This window comes from Dermacentor silvarum, chromosome 5, assembly GCF_013339745.2.
Source record: "Dermacentor silvarum isolate Dsil-2018 chromosome 5, BIME_Dsil_1.4, whole genome shotgun sequence".
Classification (NCBI taxonomy): domain Eukaryota; kingdom Metazoa; phylum Arthropoda; class Arachnida; order Ixodida; family Ixodidae; genus Dermacentor; species Dermacentor silvarum.
The window spans coordinates 81,639,224-81,657,666 of record NC_051158.1 but is presented as its reverse complement, the minus strand read 5'-3'; the positions used below and the strand labels follow the sequence as shown (position 1 = coordinate 81,657,666).

General features: G+C 46.0%; 1 protein-coding gene across 5 annotated transcripts in view; it reads right to left on the bottom strand.

Moving 5' to 3' along the window:
* Positions 1-811: 811 nt before the first annotated feature.
* LOC119453529 (eukaryotic translation initiation factor 3 subunit L) overlaps positions 812-18,443 on the bottom strand; it is a 33,481-nt gene continuing 15,849 nt past the window's right edge. For all 5 annotated transcript variants that reach the window (XM_049668229.1, XM_049668226.1, XM_049668227.1 and 2 more), the window contains exons 9-19: positions 17,698-17,788; positions 17,232-17,386; positions 16,151-16,321; positions 12,855-12,988; positions 12,133-12,250; positions 11,084-11,157; positions 6,818-6,881; positions 6,682-6,723; positions 6,010-6,102; positions 3,519-3,599; positions 812-915 (exon numbers count right to left, since the gene is read on the bottom strand). In XM_049668229.1, coding sequence (XP_049524186.1) covers positions 883-915; positions 3,519-3,599; positions 6,010-6,102; positions 6,682-6,723; positions 6,818-6,881; positions 11,084-11,157; positions 12,133-12,250; positions 12,855-12,988; positions 16,151-16,321; positions 17,232-17,386; positions 17,698-17,788 — 1,056 coding nt within the window. In that variant the 3' untranslated portion in view covers positions 812-882. The remainder of the gene's footprint in view (positions 916-3,518; positions 3,600-6,009; positions 6,103-6,681; positions 6,724-6,817; positions 6,882-11,083; positions 11,158-12,132; positions 12,251-12,854; positions 12,989-16,150; positions 16,322-17,231; positions 17,387-17,697; positions 17,789-18,443) is intronic.

Below are 18,443 nucleotides of genomic sequence, written 5' to 3'. Positions count from 1 at the left end.
TTGCGACCGCGAGTGTTCGTGGTCATCGAGTGCGTTGTGTTCATGTTTGCCTGTGCGCACCGACACCATGCTTGTTAATTTAGCAAGAGAAAGTTTGCAACTTTACATGCCTATAAAACTACTATCCTTACTTCTGTAGCTGTTTACTAATTTGCTGTCGCAATCGATGTTTCGCCTTTCGAGCGAAACCGTGGCTTTTTTTCTTTTCAAGTATAGCAATAGGCTGCCAGTCACGCCTTCATAAGGCCCCGAAGTATGCTCCCCAACCCATTTTTACTCAGAATTTTTTTTTCTCATGATCAGGGTCTCCTGCGAGTAACTGGCCTAGATAAAGGTAATTTTGCACTGATTTTACATGCCTACTGCCAATCATGAAGTCTCATTCCCTTGCCAAGCTATTGAATGTTACGTTTGTCTTCGGCATATTAATCTTCAACCCTACTCTTTGTCAGCTAAGATTTTCAATCATTCGTTGCAAGTCATCTCCAGTGTTGCTGAACAGGACAGTGTCATCTGAAAACCATAGGTTGCCGAGGTATTTGCCGTTGATCCTCACTCGTAATCCTTCTCAGCCTAATATAGTCGAACCTGGATATGTCAAACTCGAAGGGGATTGCAAAATAGCGTGATATATTGATAATTCGAAATATATATAAATTTGATGTACCTAAGCTCGATCGTAGCTCAAATACTTCTTCTAAGCATGCAGTGAAAAGCATCGGAAAGATTATGTCTAAATACATACCTTGCCTTAAAAGGAGATAGGCTTATAGTAGTACAGCGACAAACATGAAAACCAGCACAACTGGCGTTTTTTTTTTTTTTTCAACTTTATTATCCAAACGGTTCTCAATTCCACGTGGCAGTGCTGAAGGTTTTCGTTCACATCTGCAGACCACTCAAAGTCCGGTACAGCTGGAACAGAGAAAGACACAGACACACACAAAAAAAAATTGTTCATAAATAACATCGAAACACAGCAAGCATGTTTTGTTCAAGCAACCATTTTAACTACAATCAGCAAATTATGATTTCAAATTTTGTGAGCTTGAAACTGCAACCACAACACAATCTCGGAAGACAATTAGAAGTAACATGATCTTGTACTTTAATGCTTTTGTTCAGCGGTATTGCATGAACCACCTGTGACTTAAATCTATTGTCCATCTGGATTGCAACTAAATATCAACGTCTGCATGGTGAGGAATGTGTGTAAATGATGCCTCACAATTTTCTGTCTCAATATAAGTTATTCGGGCTCTTGTGATGAACCAATTACAGGCGCTGATGTGCACGTATACGTCGACATTTTCTCATTGCATCTCTTTAACCCTTTGACTGCCACTCCCAAGAAAACTCCGGCACCCACCTTCACACAGCCCCTGCCGCTCCCCAAGTATAGGTATATGCTCGTTATGTGTTTTCAGCGCACTCCCTGCCTCTCCAGAAGCAACTCGTGCAAAAAATAACATTGTGTACCTGTTGTGCCATCTATGGAGATGTCATCTAAATACGTAAAGACCTTGTAAGTTAAACTTCTGACTGCTAGTGGAGCAAATGTCTCAGTACTCTGTCATGGCAGGGCAGCCATGCAGAAACAGTGTGGCAGTGGTCCGTCCGTACTTCGAGAGGTGAAGAGATGTATGGATACTTGAATTATGAATAGGAAAAAAACTGATGGAGATGAACCAGCTTCTATGTAGCATGAAATGTCTGATGTGCCATAAAATAAAGAGGGGGAGGGGACTGAGTATTGGAAGGGCAAACCTGGCCATGACCATGGCCATATTCGTCTGGGCGTCCGAACTATGACAAATTAATTTATCAACTGGTCAAAATATTGAAATGGGAGAAAATGGCGACGGAAAATCATCTATCACACTGCCAAAACTCTTATGGTAGTAGCCAAGTCGAACACGGTTGGTCATAAAGAGTCCTTAAGACTTCATTGTCATCCTCAAACACTAAAGGGGCCACGCAATACACGTCACCACCGGAATCTTCATAATCGCCAGGTGTATTTGCATAATGGCGTGGACTAAGCGCCGCACAAAAACAATGTTTTTTTTCGCATGCCTTTGTTTAAACAACAGCTTCACAAGGTGTCGGCACCACTGTTGCTACTCCTGCGGTGACATGATGAGTGGCAAACACAGGGTGGACAGTAAGACATATGTTTGAAGGCAGAAACCATGAGTGCTCATGTCCGATCTCTGAAACCACAGAACTCCCAGTTGCACCGCCTGCATATGAATGAAGTAACATGAGGACGTACAGACTCATACAGTGGAATCTCGTTGATACGATCTTGACGGGGACCGTAAAATAAAGTATATCATCCGAAAATCCGTATCATCCTACGTATTATCCAAGCAAATCGTATTATCGGGAAACGAAAAGGATAAGTATTACCACGAAAAACGTATTATGCAGAATAGTATAACGAGATTCTACTGCATATGCAAAAGATTTGCCAGAGTGGCTGATTAACTTTCCGGTGGACCTTGGAGCTCAAGTTTGGTACGTCGCGAAATTTCTACAGCCGGCTAGGAGAGGATGAATGTCTGTCGCCACACGAGGCACCGTTGAGAAACAACACACAGTGCCATACCTTGCGAGGCAACATTTGCATTGAAAGTCTGCGCTGACACGTCACCAGAACGATAACTTGCCAGCGTGACATGCTCAACGAATTAATTTCCCACGGTTGTAACGCCAAGCATTCGTTGTACAATGCCTGGATGACTGGACCATGGATGCCAGTGCCATAAGGCTTTTGAACTCTAAAACTGTGAATTCTAAAGGTAATTAAAGAGCAGCACTACAATCACATTCAACAAAAGTGGAAGTGGAACCTCGAGTGCACTCCCTCAAAGCAGGCTGAAAACAGACTTGCTTGAGCACGGTCTCGTAGGTCAAACATTTTCAAAATTTTTATTCTTTGAGTTATGGCACTGAAAACTCATATACTAATTCTGTGTCCTTATTTCTAATATAAGGTTCATTTTTGTTTATCTCATTTGATTATAACATTAAGTAAGTTGTTATTCCTTTACTTAATTTTCAGAAGTAATTTGAGAAAAGTCAGTTTCCCATGTTTTGCTATACATGATACTATAGTACTAACGGCTTCCGCACAATTCAAGGAGTTAAAACAAGAGTTGCGAAACAATGAAGAAGAATTTCGAAAATACACTCTTCCAAGTACCACCTTCAGAAGTGTCCGCTATGTGCAACCCACATAGTGAACACTGAAACCTGCAGAACTAGCCATTTACAGCTGTTCACAGCTAGACGAGCCACATTTGAGATATGGCATCCGAGTCGCGATGAAGGCTGCTGGACTGATTCATTCCACAGGCCTGCCTGCGAGTTCACTCTCAGGTTCCTCATGCCTCTTCTACCCTGCCTGCTGTCTCTGCTATGCAAAGCCAAAGCAGTGTTGAATGCCAGCAAGTGAGCCTTTGCTGGAGAGGTGGTTAAGGCCTCAAGCTCCAGATTAGCTTGGCTTGGCTCACCTCCTCGAACTTGTGGTACTGGCGGATGTAGAAGTCACCGTAGCGCCTGGCCACCTTGGTGTCAGCTATATGTATCATGTCCTGCAAAGGAGACGGCAAGAGAGAGAGAGAGAGAGAAAAGCTCAACAACTTTCATTCAAGGTACCCATGCTGCATGTAAATAACCTCAAAACTAGTTGCATCAGCCTAGTCCAGTGCAGAAATATCATTCAGGTGAATCAGCACTAAGAAAAAACAAGCATACGAGGAAGTAAACAAACGTGAAGCAGTCTGGCATAGAAAAATAGAATGACTTGGGTTTACAAGTCTTCTACATTCATCTCGTTCTCATACTGTTAGGTTGAGGGTTATTTGGTACTTGAGTAGGAAAGGTACAGCTAGGTGCATTGTTCAAGGGAACACACATTACGGGAGCACGAGTGAATTTCTCAGTGCGGGAAGCCTGGAAACATCCAACTTTGCAGCACATGACACTCGGATGAAGGAGCTAGCTCTTCTCCATCTACCTGCGCAGTGCATCGACAGTACTTCCACATGCAGCAGCAACTGCAGCGCCTGAAAGATGTGAGCCAGATGCTTGCGTGTTCCCTTTAACAATGGACCCACCTGTACATTCAGTAGACTACCCTGAAGACAAACACGTAGGGAGGTTAGAAACCTGTTCACCAATTTAGTAGTACAGTGCAGCATCACAGAAATGCACTGAATATACAGGTCTCGCAACTAACATCCCCAATATGTTTGGCTTATCAGGGAATTCAGGCCAACCTCCGTATTCATAAATGCACTTAACTTGAACCCCATACTTCACTTCGTCGATATTACGACCAACATGAAAGCGGCGAAGGAAAGACTGTGAGTGTCTTGAGCACGTTCATGCCAGGTGTCATCTAGACCACGCTAAGCACGGGCTTCAAGTTAAGGTGCATTTGTGAATATGGGGGTAACAGATTTCAACGAGAAGTGTACTATGCAGGCGAAGACAACAGTATGCAGAATCTGTGAGCATGTGCCAAAATCTTGCACCCTCTGATGAAGCAAGCGTTTGTTGTCATGACATGGCATTATGCATGCATGTCCTTTCGTGCTCGTGTGCCTGCTGATACAAAATACCAGGTTCTTGCTCTGTCAGAAGGCACAATAATGCAGTTTGGCAAAAGCTCGCAGATTCCGCTAAATTTTGTCCCCGCTTGTGAAACATATATGTTGGTCACTGTACTAAGGCACCAGCCATAAACAAAGCTTGGTGCCAACTCTCTGAAGCGACCTTCGCAATGGCAGTCATCACCGATGGGTCACCAGAACGGTGACTCATCAGTAAGTCGCAACCAAAGGATTGATCTCCCACGGGCGTAACTCCAAATGTGCAAGTTGACACATGTGGATGACTTGACCGTGGATAGCCGGGTCATACTATCCCAGGCAAATGAAATACAAAAGAGACAAAGTAAGGTGGAACATCTCTTACTATTAGTAACTTGAGATAGAGATTTTGCACCATTGCCAAAACTACTGAAGGCCCAAAACTAGGCATAAAAGCCAATACAGTCAAACCTCAATACAATTAAGCATTGAATAACGAAGTCAGTAACATCAGCAATTTGCCTCATTACATCGAAATTTCATTATATGGTACAATCGAAGTTCAATCATTCATGCAAATAAGTACAGTCTCCAATTGATTTTTCTTGCATGGAAGGGGCTGCAATATTTCCCGAATTATTGGGCAATTGGAAAAAGCAAATTTGAACGAGAAAAAGTAAATAAATACTAATTTTGTTAAATTTGAGAGTCGGCGATGAAAAATACGGTTTCATGCCGCGTTGACGATATCTTCACACCAATGGTACGAAGCGAAGCCAGCCACGCTTTTGTGTCAATTCCGCCCCCACGGCTGATAGTGTCGCCCACAGTGGGACGATGCTATCACAATAAGCGGCGGCAGCGGGGAGGAAACTTTTTGTCTGCCTCTTACTTCAATGCGTCTCTGAAACTCGGGATTACGCAACCTGCAGCACTAAACGCGTAGGTAGACAGCGCACGATGCCACGCCATTTCAGCTCGTCCAGTCTTTACACACACGGCAGATTACCTCTAAAAAAGGGCGTGCGAGCGGCGTATGTGCACAGCCATGCGCACCTATGGCTGCGCTAGCAATGGAGACGAGTGCCAACCTGCCCTCAACTTTGTCGTCTTTGTATTCCTTCGTAGCAGCAATGCAATTTCGTTATAAAAGGTTCAGTACTTCGTTATATTGAAACCTTTGCTACAATAAATTCCATTATATAATATTAATAATAATAATAATCATATTTTTTTCCCATCAATAAAGTTATATAAAGGTTTAACAGTATAACGAACCTTGATTTAAGGAAAAACACTTTTTTAATGCATACTTGTAGCCTAACACAACTGGTATGTTGCAGCACACAAACTTAACTGGTATCCCTCGCAAAAGGTCAAGGGATGTGTTCTCACAAGATAAACTCACCCTGTCAATAAAGAAGTCAACATCTGAGCCGGACTGGAATTCGCCGTCCAAGCTGCTGGAGCCCTTGGTCCAGACCACATTCTTCATTTTGTGCTGCAAGTGATAATGTGAAGAAGCAGGTGAAGTAATATATCAGAAAACGAAAATAAAAGTGAGAGAACTCAGGCACAAACTGGCATATGGTTAACGGCAGTCTCTTTGTTAACCCATAAATGATGCAAAGCATACTAACTTTACAGAGTGATTGTCTACTTTTTCTGTTGTTGATTGCTTAAGGCAGAAAGAACAGCATTGATCATGCCCTATTTGCTGCCTCGTAATTCCACGAAGCTTACAATGCACTAAGGTCTGCTACCATGCATGCTAAGTTACCGTGGAAGTGTACCATTTTGATAAAGGTGTACCTTTGCATTCCCGAGACATCAAAGGTACAGACGCATCAGACATAGCGTAACACATAGGCTAAACCCGAGTGTGGTTATGCATTGATGCTGAAGCAGAATCTCTTATCTGACCTACTGCAACACTACTGCAAGAAATTAGTAGCATACACTTCACAGCCCCGCAATTTTCACTGGGTTCAATCACGATCTCCATTGATTCCAATAAAAAGCTTTCAATAGCAGAGAGTGTCTTAAGAAACATAAGCCTTACGACTGCCACTGCACTCACCTTGAAGCTGAGGAGGTGACAATGGTAGTTCCTGGTCTTCACCTGCGCAGATGAGAAGAAAAGACCAAGTGTTTATTTTTACTGTTTTTGCTGTATAGAACAAAAGCAGAGGAAGGAAGATTCTGCGCTGACTCACATCACTGTCCTCAAGGAAGCTTGCCAGTTTTGAGACAGGCATTGTAGTGTACAGTTTCAGGAAGCTGCAAGAATAGAGGGGGGAAAAAGAACGTGAATTATTTATTTATTCATATGAATAAATAAGTTGAACAAGCACAAATACCAAGTGATGTCCCGCTTGAGAAAGAGCTAACTAACCTAAATCTCAGGCACTATGGATACTCACATGATGACATTTATGCTTTCATACAAAGATATGAGCTTATCAGATAGACAAGTGCAAGTGATCCTAGCAAGCACTGCACAAGTACAAGCACCACAACGCACCTACTACTACACTCAAACCCGGATATATCAAACCCACATATAACGAATTATTACCGTAAAACAAAAAGCAATAAAATTCCCTTGAAAATATTTGTCATTGTCATCAGCCTACATTTATGTCCGATTTGTATAAAATTTTTATTTGATATATCGCATTACCTATATACCGTATATACTCGTGTAAGGGCCGCACTTTTTCTTTCGAAATTTTTGCTTGGTGCAGCCCTTACACGAATCTGGCCGACGACAGCTCGCCAAAGGTCTATACTGTTTCCGCAGCAGTAGAAGTGTGCAAGAGAGTCACAAATGACATGCCAGGAATGTTTTTATTACGATTCCATGTTGCCATCGCTGTCCTCGCCCTCGGAAGAGCTTGCCTCGGCGTCTGCATCCCCCCAGAGACAATCATCCTCAGTACCGTCCATGCTGTTCGAAATTCCAGTCACCTTGAAGCTTTTCGCAACTGTTTCCAATGACACGGCACGCCACGCACACACTTGTTGGAGCGATGCCCGCTTCAGCCGTCCCGTAGGGGTCTTCTCATGATGGCCTCCAGCCATCCATTCCGAGTAGCATCGGCGAAATTCCATTTTGAAAGGACGGTTAATGCAGACGTCAAGCGGCTGCAGCACACTCGTTAGCCCTCCAGGAATAACGGCCAAGGCCTTTCGGCTCCTGTTGGTAGCGGCGAGGGCATCTTTCTGCTTTATCCAGTAACGCAGGCGCTTCTCGTCTACGTCGTACTTGCGTCCAGCTTCTCGCTTGCCCTGCTCCCCGGCATATTCAGTCACTTGCAGTTTAAATGAAGCAGTGAACGATCTCAAATGCAGGCCCATCTTCCGTCACCTGCGCTAGCTCAAACAGGGCTCACTACTACTGACGGAGTGACACCAGTTCGCCGGCGACACGATGCAAATGATGCACCACACAAAGCAATCATGGCGCCGTACGCCAACGCTCAACCAAGAAGTCATTGGCTCAACCTAGGAGGCATTGGCTCAACCAGCTCAACGGCTTGACCGGCGGAAGCGGAAAACTGGCAGCGCCATCTAGTTTCGATTGAACTAACTACACCGTTCTGGCGGGACTTTTCGAACCTTTCTTTTGAAATTTCTCCTTTCAAAGTAGGGGTGCGGCCCTTACACGAGTATATACGGTACATCGAACTTTTTTTTTGTGATTCCCTTCAGATTCGATATATCCGGGTTCGACTGTAGTTGCACAAGCTTTTCTATATGACCACTGGGTAACTAACCTGCGTCTTTCTTCCGATTTTCCAAAACCTTCATGCAATCAAGATAACCATGCAGTAGAATACAGCTGAAATTTTACACTAAAATGAAGGCTAAGAAAAAATAAAGTTACGCTTCATGACTAAGGGTTAGTAAATGTCGGCCAATCCATTACAGCACCGGTCAAGACTTGACCGACGCAAATTTTTTGGGAACGGCCATGGCGGAGCAGTCCTTGCCAATGTATCACCAGAACGGTGAATCATCGACAGGACGTGGCCACCAGCCTGATTTTCCACGACCGTAACTCCAAACGCCAAGAGTTGCAACGCCTGGATGACTAAATCGTGGTTGCCGAAGTGCTACAATGTGAGCCATAGAGCAAAAGGGCCAACTAAAGCAGCTAAAATTTCTCACGCACGAAACAGTAACAGCAAACTTGTTAAGTCACTGCATCACAAGTTTCGTAATTTCCAAAATACCAACAGATTTGGTATTGAATTGGAAGAGATTTGGTAAATACCAACAATGGAAGCATTGAGGCAGAAAGAATTTGCGTATTTGTGCTGTAGCACATATTCGGTGCATAAGTTGAAAACTTTCACGTCCTCGCATTGAATATGCCATCACGCAACGGCGATGTTTCTCACCACGCCGGGCAGCTGCACATAAGCAGCGGCTCATTATCGCCATCGCACTTCTCTCTGTGGCTCCACGCAGGTTTGTGCAGATATACGTGGCTTCCGAGATTACGCTCGCTGATGCAATTTTGGAGGCTCCACCCAGCTGTGACCAACCTGCGCCAGCTTGCGCGACACGCATTGTTCAGAAAGAGAAGTGCAATGGCGATGCTGAGCCGCCGCTTGCACGTGGTGTTGCGAAAGACCAGTGCATCCACTTCTCTCACCGTGGCGCAACGCAAAGGCTGGTGCAGCTATGCATGGCCTCCGACATCTACCCGATGCCGCTGTAGTCTCGCAGGCCACTAGTCGGCCCTGCCAAGCCGGTGCGGCGAGGCTTGTTGGCCTTCTCATTCACACAGCAGAGCCACATGCGAGTAGAAAGCTCTGATCAGTCTGGATCAGCTGCGTAGTCGGCACGCTGTGTTATGTGCCATGTGCTGCTCCACTTTCAAGCTGTTTACTTCGGCCGCGTGGCTGTTTCGGCGGTTTGCTGTAGAATAGCCATGTAAAATGCGGAAACAAAACAACAGTACATTGGAACAGAAGGCAGCTACTGTGTTAAGAAGTTGTGTGTTGCACATGCCGAAGACTGTTTTGTTGTTTTATTAAAATTTCATTGTATACGTGGCCAGGTTCTGCGGGCCGCAAAGCCGTCTCTTCGTATGCATGTTTAAATTTGTGCACCCCATTGGGAACACATGCAGTAAAGGGCATAATGGCCATAACGAAGTAATTTTGAATCCCCCTTCAACTTCGCTATAACAAAGTTTTGTATACCCATTATTTTGTAGAGTGAGAAGCCACAGTGGTACAATCTGGCAGTCAGAGCATTTGGCTGGCATGCTTCAGATTGAGGACTGAATCTCGAAGTGGATTTGTTAGAATTTTTTTTTCCAACCTGCCAACGCCTCAGCACCAACAGCAAGCATTAATTCGAGCCAAAGAAGGGCCCATATAAGCTACTACTGTTAAGAGTATTTTGTCACTGTAGTCCCACACGAACGGAAAACATTAACAGGAAAAGAAAACGTGTCCCACGTGTGTGGCACATGGCCAATTACAGTGAAGTCTCCATATTGAACTTCAGGGGACCGTGGCAAATTGTTCCTTATCCTGAAAGGTCGTTATAGTGAAAGCCCCAAAATTTACCATTCTGCCCAGTAACCCATCAGTTCATCAGCTCTCACTGTATGAACCATCCACGAAAATGTTGCTGTTTGCTCTCAGCTCGTGCTATTGCTATAGATTCCGCCACCATGCACCGCCGAAGCACCATAAGAGTAGCGCACGTAATAGAGACGCTGACACCAAGAAAACTACCGACAAAGAGGAAGCTCTATATCGCCTCCAAAGCGCAATATTTATTTTCATAGTTTTTCAGATTACTTGCCATGGACACCGCAACCATCTCGCTCGAGGTGGACACCGCCAAGCACAAGCGCACATAAACAACACCGTCCAAAAAGTGCGACCATGTGGCATCCCCGTGAGCCCAGACGTTACATTTCTCTACACGCGTAGCTGGTATGGCAGCGCAAAGAAAGGCAAAAGAAGGAAGAGATGCGCCTCTGCTGCAAGATGGCACTTGTTAAGGCGCGGCATGCGCTCTCGAAATCTGACGTGTCATCGTCTCCTGCACTAGAAAAAAAAAAAAAAAAGTCTCCTCCTGCATTTTTCTCCTCCGACACCGTCTAAGGTTTCCTGAACCCACGTGCCGCGGATTCTGCTTTCTTCTGCGTCCTGGCGTCTGCTAGCCTACTGTTCCGGCTGCCGTGCAGGATACAGGGAAATCTAAGAATCCCCATATTTCGGAAGATTAATTCATGGCACTGAGGCGTTGTTAACATGACAACAAACTGAATAACACCTGAAAAGTTTGGTATTCAGAAGTTCATAGAACTGTAATATTTTTACATTAACTATAAGCAGTCAGCAGGGAATTTCTGAAAAGTCGTTAATGTCGTACTATTCGTAGTAACGAGGTATCCCTGTAAAATGCTGGAAATTACGGCCACCTTCCCAGCACAGCAACTGATGGCTCACCTCCTGATGGTAGGAATTATGAGCTGCCCCTCAACCTCGCTGAGGAAGACGTTGAGCTGCTGCTGAAGAGGCTCCTGAAAGGAAAACAAGAGCGGAAAAAAACTACTTGATGCATCTGCTGCCAAAACACCAGTCACAGTCAGCCAAGATGTGACATCAGTAATTCTGACATTGCATGTTCAACGCAACAGCCAGCAATGTGGCACTTTCCAGCTTCACGTTGAGCCATTTTAGCTACCCACAGTTAGTCAGCTGTTTAAAATAGCGAGAATAGGAAGAGTCATCCTCAGCAACCAGATAATGATTCCTTATCCACTGCCACTCAACTGCTACCACCAATTTCCCGGTGCTCTGTTGGACAAGACACTATGTACCTTCCATTTGCCATCCAGGGCTGCAAAAAGCGTTGTTGTCAGCCAATGAGTGCTGCCGTACACAGCTTCTCAGACAGTCCTGGAAAGTCCGGGGCGACAAATTGAAGAGAACTACCATAGATGCATGCACTGAGCTTGACAAGCGCATGGCAAGCTACGAATCAAGAGTGAGAATTCTAGATTCCCCATCAGCAACTTATGGTACATTCGACTGGTTCCTACTGCTTTCTGATTCGGTTTGCAGTGATGAGGAGCCCCTTCGAGATTGGAGCCAGAGAAAGTCCGCCGGAGCCGAACACTGAGCTGCTCTGACAGCAATGCGAGAGACCTATGTATCCGGAATTCAGCCGGACCTCAATCCCACTCCCAGAACCTCTAAGAGGAATGCAACGCTCTGAACGAACCAGGAGAATGCGTTCTGAGTGCTCGATTTCGACCTGTCAAATGTAAAGCATGCCACCAGAGTGCTCAAAAGCGCCCAGTCGAAGGTACCATTAGACTGCACTGTGCTTCACATATTGAGCATAGCCTCGAGACTATAAAGTACAAAGGCTAGTTGAAATAAATAGTGCGCACTACAGCAAGAGTCTTCCAAGTCTACGACTAGTCAACCACAGCTGCAGCACAAATGCAACTGCTACGACAATGACTACGTGCACGTGTGCAAGAACTGACCTTGGCGTAGTTTCTCGCCTCCTTGTTGTCGACTGTCGCGGGGGTGAGGGGTGGTGGCACCGGGTTCAGGAACTTGGGGCAGGCCACGCTGAAGATCTCAGCAAAGATGCCCTTGTCCCTGCAGTTCAATTTAACAGGCATGGTCCACAGAAGGATGGTCACTGGGTGAGCTAACAAGTCAGTCTTCGTTTCCATTTTGAAATGAAAATAAACCTTAATTTTCTTTCTTCCTTGGCGTTAATCTCGTTCATAAATGAAATAAAGTCTTTATCGCTCTCTCTATGTGTAGAAGATCTCTCTCTCTCTTTTCCCCCCTCCCCCCCCATTAATTTATTAGTCATTTCTACATGAATTCGTACAAAAACTGTTGGGCCAGAAGCCAACTCAAACAGTAGGAATTCATCCAGTTTGAGTGGCAGCAGGAAGGGGAGGTGCTCGCTCTAGATTTCGCGCCAAATCTGCCCATGTGGTCCAAAAATGCAAGCATATCCCTCATGCAACCACAAGTATTCATAGAATTCTAACACGCACCCACTCTTCATAGGGCGAGTGTGACCAGCTGCCCGCGAAAATGCTTCACACAACAAATAATGTGTGGGAATTCTGCATCAACTTGTTACATTTCTTTTCTTTTTTTGAGAAATGTGTGGGTTAGAACTGGGCAAACTACGGTAGCCGTGCACGCAGCACCAGTAAACGTAACACTGTTGCATGGCGCTCACCCACGCTGCATCTTGTTCATCTGCTCCCCGTGCTTGTCCTTAAGGTGAGACAGGATGCTCTCGTCGATTCGCTGTGGGTGCAGCGTCAAACAGATGGCCAGCAGGGCGTACATCTTCTCCGTCTGCTTGTTAATCTGCATAAGGCGACACAAACGAGTCAGCCCTAGGGGCATGCTGCTCTGAAAGCTACCTCCGTGGCCCGCCGGATGTTGCCTAAATAAAGGGAGGCATGTAAAATGCTTCTTCCATCTAAAGCCCAGGCTCTCTCGCGCTTGAATTTCAGTTCACACGACGTTTGCCTTTTTGTGGTGTGTCTTGTTTGACACCATGTTTGGTTGGCGCTGTACTAGGTTATTTCATCCAGAGTACGACTGCACATCGTCTATAAAGCATGAGAATTAAGGAGTTACAATTAATTTGCAGGAAAACCTAGTTCTCCTATGTAGATCCAGTCTAACCCCACAAAGCCATAATCATTGTCTATAAAACACACGAAATGATATGATTTACAAATAGCTTCCAGGGCAACCAAAAGAATAACTAGTTCTCTATGTAGATCCTGTCTAAGCCAACAATACTGTAGCACGATTCTACACAAAAGGAAATTAAAGCAACTTGTTCACCTTGTTTCTGCCAGGGAGAGTACATTCATACAACAAATAAATGTAACTTGAGTTAGAAATTAACGTAGTGATTAATTAATTAGTAAGTGGTTTGTTGGGCTATTCACAATAAGAACTTTGCTCCAGCATGTCAAAAAAGCTACTACAGTAGAACTCCGCTGTTACGTTTTTCACGGGACCGTAAAAAAAAAAAAAAAAAAAAAAGAACGTAAGAGCCGGAAAACGCCAGAGCCGGGAAACAGGAAAAATTGCGAAATGGGAGTATAGTGTTGAACTGCACACAATATTATTTTAATTCTTACGTGCGAAAAAAAGTAGTTCCACCCGACAGCCGAAGTATCAATTACGATAAGCTATACAAAGTAAGAATAGTAGTTTTATTGTCCATATAAACTTGTTAACACTCGCTTATTAACTAACTAACAAGCATGGTGTCAGCGGCCACAGGCAAACATGAACACATCACACTCGATGAGCGTGGACACGCGCTGTCAAACGCTGGCGTGAGGAATTTAAGCGTCACTGCAGAAGCGAGTGAAGTCACCTTCGTGCTGTTGTCTATCGCTTCAACGCAAACTGAGCACCGAGAACACATGGCGCACAAACCTACGAGCCGCCGACGCACCTACCCTGCGTAGACTCTGCCCTCACGCAGATCGCTTACAATATACGGCCTGCATGACCACGCGCCGCCGTGCAGTATGATGCCAGAGCACAACACTGCCCGCTATCCCTCCCCCGCGTTCCCTCGCCGGTGCCTCGAGTGTAACGGAAGAAGGCGCGCTTCCTCCTTGCTTTTCTTTCTTTCGCACGCGAGACGCGGTCGTTGGCTCCCCTCGCACGCTTTCACTCGCACATACAGCATACGGCGCGCGGCGACGGCGTTACCGCCCTTGGACTTTATACGGAACATCTATGAGCCAAAACCAATTTAAGGGCCACAACGCGTCATAGACAACATCTTTAGATAGGAAATGCGGATCTCAAGGGCCATACTTTTGCTAGCGGAAACCGAAAATACGCAATAAGTGTCGCCCCCGGCACTTTGGGTGGCCAATGCCATCATCAAGCAACCAAGCCAAGCGACATGAAAAGTAAAAATGGCCGCTCGGGCCGGCGCGGTGTGACAGTTCGCAACGTATGATGCGGGAACGGTCCCACAGTTGCGACGTAACAGTGGGGTTACCAATGCATTGGGTTCTATGGGAGCTGTGCCGGGATCGGCCGAAAACAACTTAACAGCCGGGAAAATGCAGCACGAGGGAACGTAACAGCGGGGTTCTACTGTATAGCTTTTCTGTTAAGCTTGCCATCAGTAATTTGAGGTATCACATTCAGTAAATAAAAAATTATACATTAGGTGCTGTAGGCACAGCACAGAATGTGTTTCATTTCATTAATAATGGTGACTACACCTTGTTCTTGGCCAAAAGGCCAAAAAGCAGTGACTGCCGCCAACAACTGTCAGATGCAACTATGAAACGGGCCCCCCTCTGTACACACTTCTAACATCCTCAACCTCGCATAACAATCACCAGACAAACTACTACAGCCTAGGGGAGTACCGTACTTATACGATTATAAGGCGGTCACGATTAAAAGGCGAGGGTGCCAGTTGGAGGACCCAAGAAAAAAATAAAGTGTGCATACTATGTAGGGATGCGCGACTCTCACGCGTCCCCTGATGTTGTTTCCCCCGCATGGCTCGCGTCTCCTGTAATCCCGCTTCTTCGTGTAAGGGCTGGCGGAGGTCATGGTGGTTGCGGCGCATTGCGAGATATGGCGCGAGTGTCGCGATGCTAACGCCGCCGAACGATGGGGTGACTTGGGAGAGAAAGGTAGCGGGCGCTTCCTCTTTGGCTTGGGATCGGCGACGAACACGCATGAACGCTGCACACGTGCGCCGGCCCGCTTTGCGGGACCGTCTCGCGAGGCTAAGAGCAGGACACCGGTATGGACGAACACGGATCGTTCGAACGCGCTACCGTTCACATGACCGTACACGTGAACGACTAGGCGATGGTGTCATAGCATGAGGCGAACATATTCGCTCGCTATCCGGTCGCGGTGAGTCGGACTTCCACGATTTGTCACGCGCCCATGTGAATGTTCTAATGGTAGTAATTCGGCTAGCGTGTATCAATGTATGAAAGGTGCAATAAATGCCCTTTTGATTATTTGCACTACTGTGTTGTTGTTCCTTTGTCCCAAGAGCACGTGTGAGACCCCACAACTAATATAAGGTGATATAAAGTAGCCGACGAATTATTTAGCAGGGATTGGCCGGAATACTGAATTACTAACACAGCCAAAATGCAAAATGGCGACCACGAAGTATGGGGGAAGAGAGCTTCAACACGTGGAGTGCGGATTATATGTGAATTTTTGCCTTTGGATGTTGCTTCATGGCAGCGCGATTATCACCTTATAGTGTGGCTTCACGGCATCGTGGCGCGCTGCCGTGAAGCAACACCTAAAGGCAAAATTCACGTATAAGGCGGGGGTGATTTCAAGGCTAAAGATTCAGGGAAAAAGCCGCGCCTTACTATTCGAAAAAAAAAAAAAAAATACGGTACTTACACTACTCAGCTGGACACAATAAAGAAGTAGCAGATCTGCTCAGTATATGTGTAACAAAGAAAGCAAGGAAAAAAGACAGACAAGCGTGCGCACCTGGTCGCCCTGGTAGGTGCGCGTTGGGAAGAGGTGCTTGGTGCGCTGAATGTAAACCAGGATGTTGGAGAAGGTGCGGATGGAGTCTGCGTAGCGCCGCATCATCAGGTACGCAAAGCCCACGTAGTAGTAGGTCGTGATCTGGCAAGCCGGAACCCGGGAGTACAAGCTCTGCAAGGATGTACGCACAGGGCTTGCAGCAGTTGCAAAGACAGGAGTGAGCTTGTGGGAGGCAGCACTCCGAGACCAGCTTTAGCTGGTACGCACATGTTCCTAGCATTACTGTTTTCGCAGAATACCGAAAGCGAAGCACGAATGGTAGCACTGGTCATGGCATCTGGTGGCACTGTGCTCAAACTGGAACTTTTTTCTAGTCTGTGACACTTCCTAACAAAGGAAAGTATAGTAATGGGGAAACTAGACTGTCGCCATCCTCTTATGTTCGTCTCCCTCACACGACTCTTGACTCTCCTGATGAAACTTGGCTTCCCTGCACGACAAACACATGACGGCAGTAGCTGGTGTCTTAGCTATGCAGCTACGCGTGGTGAGAGATAGCGAATGCTCCATCGCAAGCTCCACCTGATGGCGTGGAGCAGAGTGCACCCCATACAGCATTAAGAATACTAAAACAGTGTACATGCCAACCTATATAGCCACAGTCGGCACAGCTATGCTGGCTGCCGCCATGCAAGTGGGAGTTTGAAACTTGCAACTCCAGTAGATAAGAGAAAGGCAAATCATTTGCAGCAAAGCAACAACCAAAAATGCATTCGAGCAAGTACTTATTCTTCCCTGGAAGGATGATAGCACAAACACTGACCCCATGTCCTCTCTCAGAACTCAAATCACCAATTCACTCTCCAGATGAACCCTCAGAGTTGACTTAAATTTAGGTTGCTTTAGCAACGGCACTTTGCCTCATTTAAATATGCCTGCAATGTACTCCACTGGCACCCCTGGCACCACATACATGCTGCACCAACACAGCCTAAACCTTTTCTGTACCAATGCACTGAACCGTACGTGAACTGAGCAGGCCGTCAAGCACAAGTTACTTGGAAAGTGGACAATCGCCTACCTTCTTGTTGAGCTCGAGGTTCTCGAGCACCTTGACGGCCTGGTAGTAGTCGCCAAGCAACGAGTGTAGACGAAGTAGCCCCACCAGGCTGAAGTAGCCCAGCATCTTGTAGAGCGGGTGCTGGCCAAACTCCCCGGCCACACTGTCGGGATCCCCTGCACAGGAGATCGGCACAAGGTTGCAACGATAAACTGAGCGTGTCATTATGGCAATGGCTAACATAAATTGTGAATGATAGCTTGTACAGTGGGCAAATCATGCATATTCGTTACATTCAAAATTTGCAGCGTTTCTGGCCTTCGGTGTCAGTTACAGCCAATCAGTCTCAGCATCATGGCAAAGGGCTCCGGTTACCCGAGTTGCACGCTTCGCGCAGCAATACGCTAACAAGTGTAAAATACAACCCGATAGCGAAAACAACCCCCCCCCCCCCCCCCCTGTAAAAGAACGTAATCGGGCGCCTCACCTCCCTGGGTGTACACCTCCAGCTGGAGGTTGATGTTAGACTTGTCGACGAGAGAGTGGAGCACGTTGAGGACGCTGTGAACATTCCAGATCTGAAACAAAGAGCATCTTTATGGGAGAGGCCGGCTTCCAGGGGTTATATCCTCCTGCCTATGTTCATAACCAGCAGCTGTTCAATTTGGGATGTATTCTCGTATGACGACTTTAAAAGACACTTTCACTTTCGCAATATTTCGCATGCCTAGCAACGGAAAAGTCCATGGGAGGCTGTGTTTGCGCACTGTGATAAGATAGCGTTCTTGGCATTGTGCCAAGAATGCCGTCGATCGTAGACGTAGACGTCTTGCACTAGTCATGCCAAAGATAGCATGCTTGGCACTGTGCCTGGAATACCACTGCTCATAGATGCCAATGCATCTTGTACTAGTCTTACACAAGTTAGCATGCTTGGCATTGCGACTACAATGCCATCGCTCGTAGATGCCAACACATCTTGTGGTGATTATTTGAACGTTTTGGCTGTCCCCGTCGAGTCCAAATTCTCGATCAGCGACTGCAGACACGGTCCTTTCCTCAATCACAGCTATCTGAGATTAACTTTAAGTCAATTAAAACCAATTAAGCACATTCCAAGAAAAGCGGTTTCTCAGTTCCGATGAGCAGGAGAACTTTAGAGTGACAGGCATTACAATCTGAGTCACTGTCACGCTTGACCTCACACCTGTCCCATTGTATAGATTCAATTTC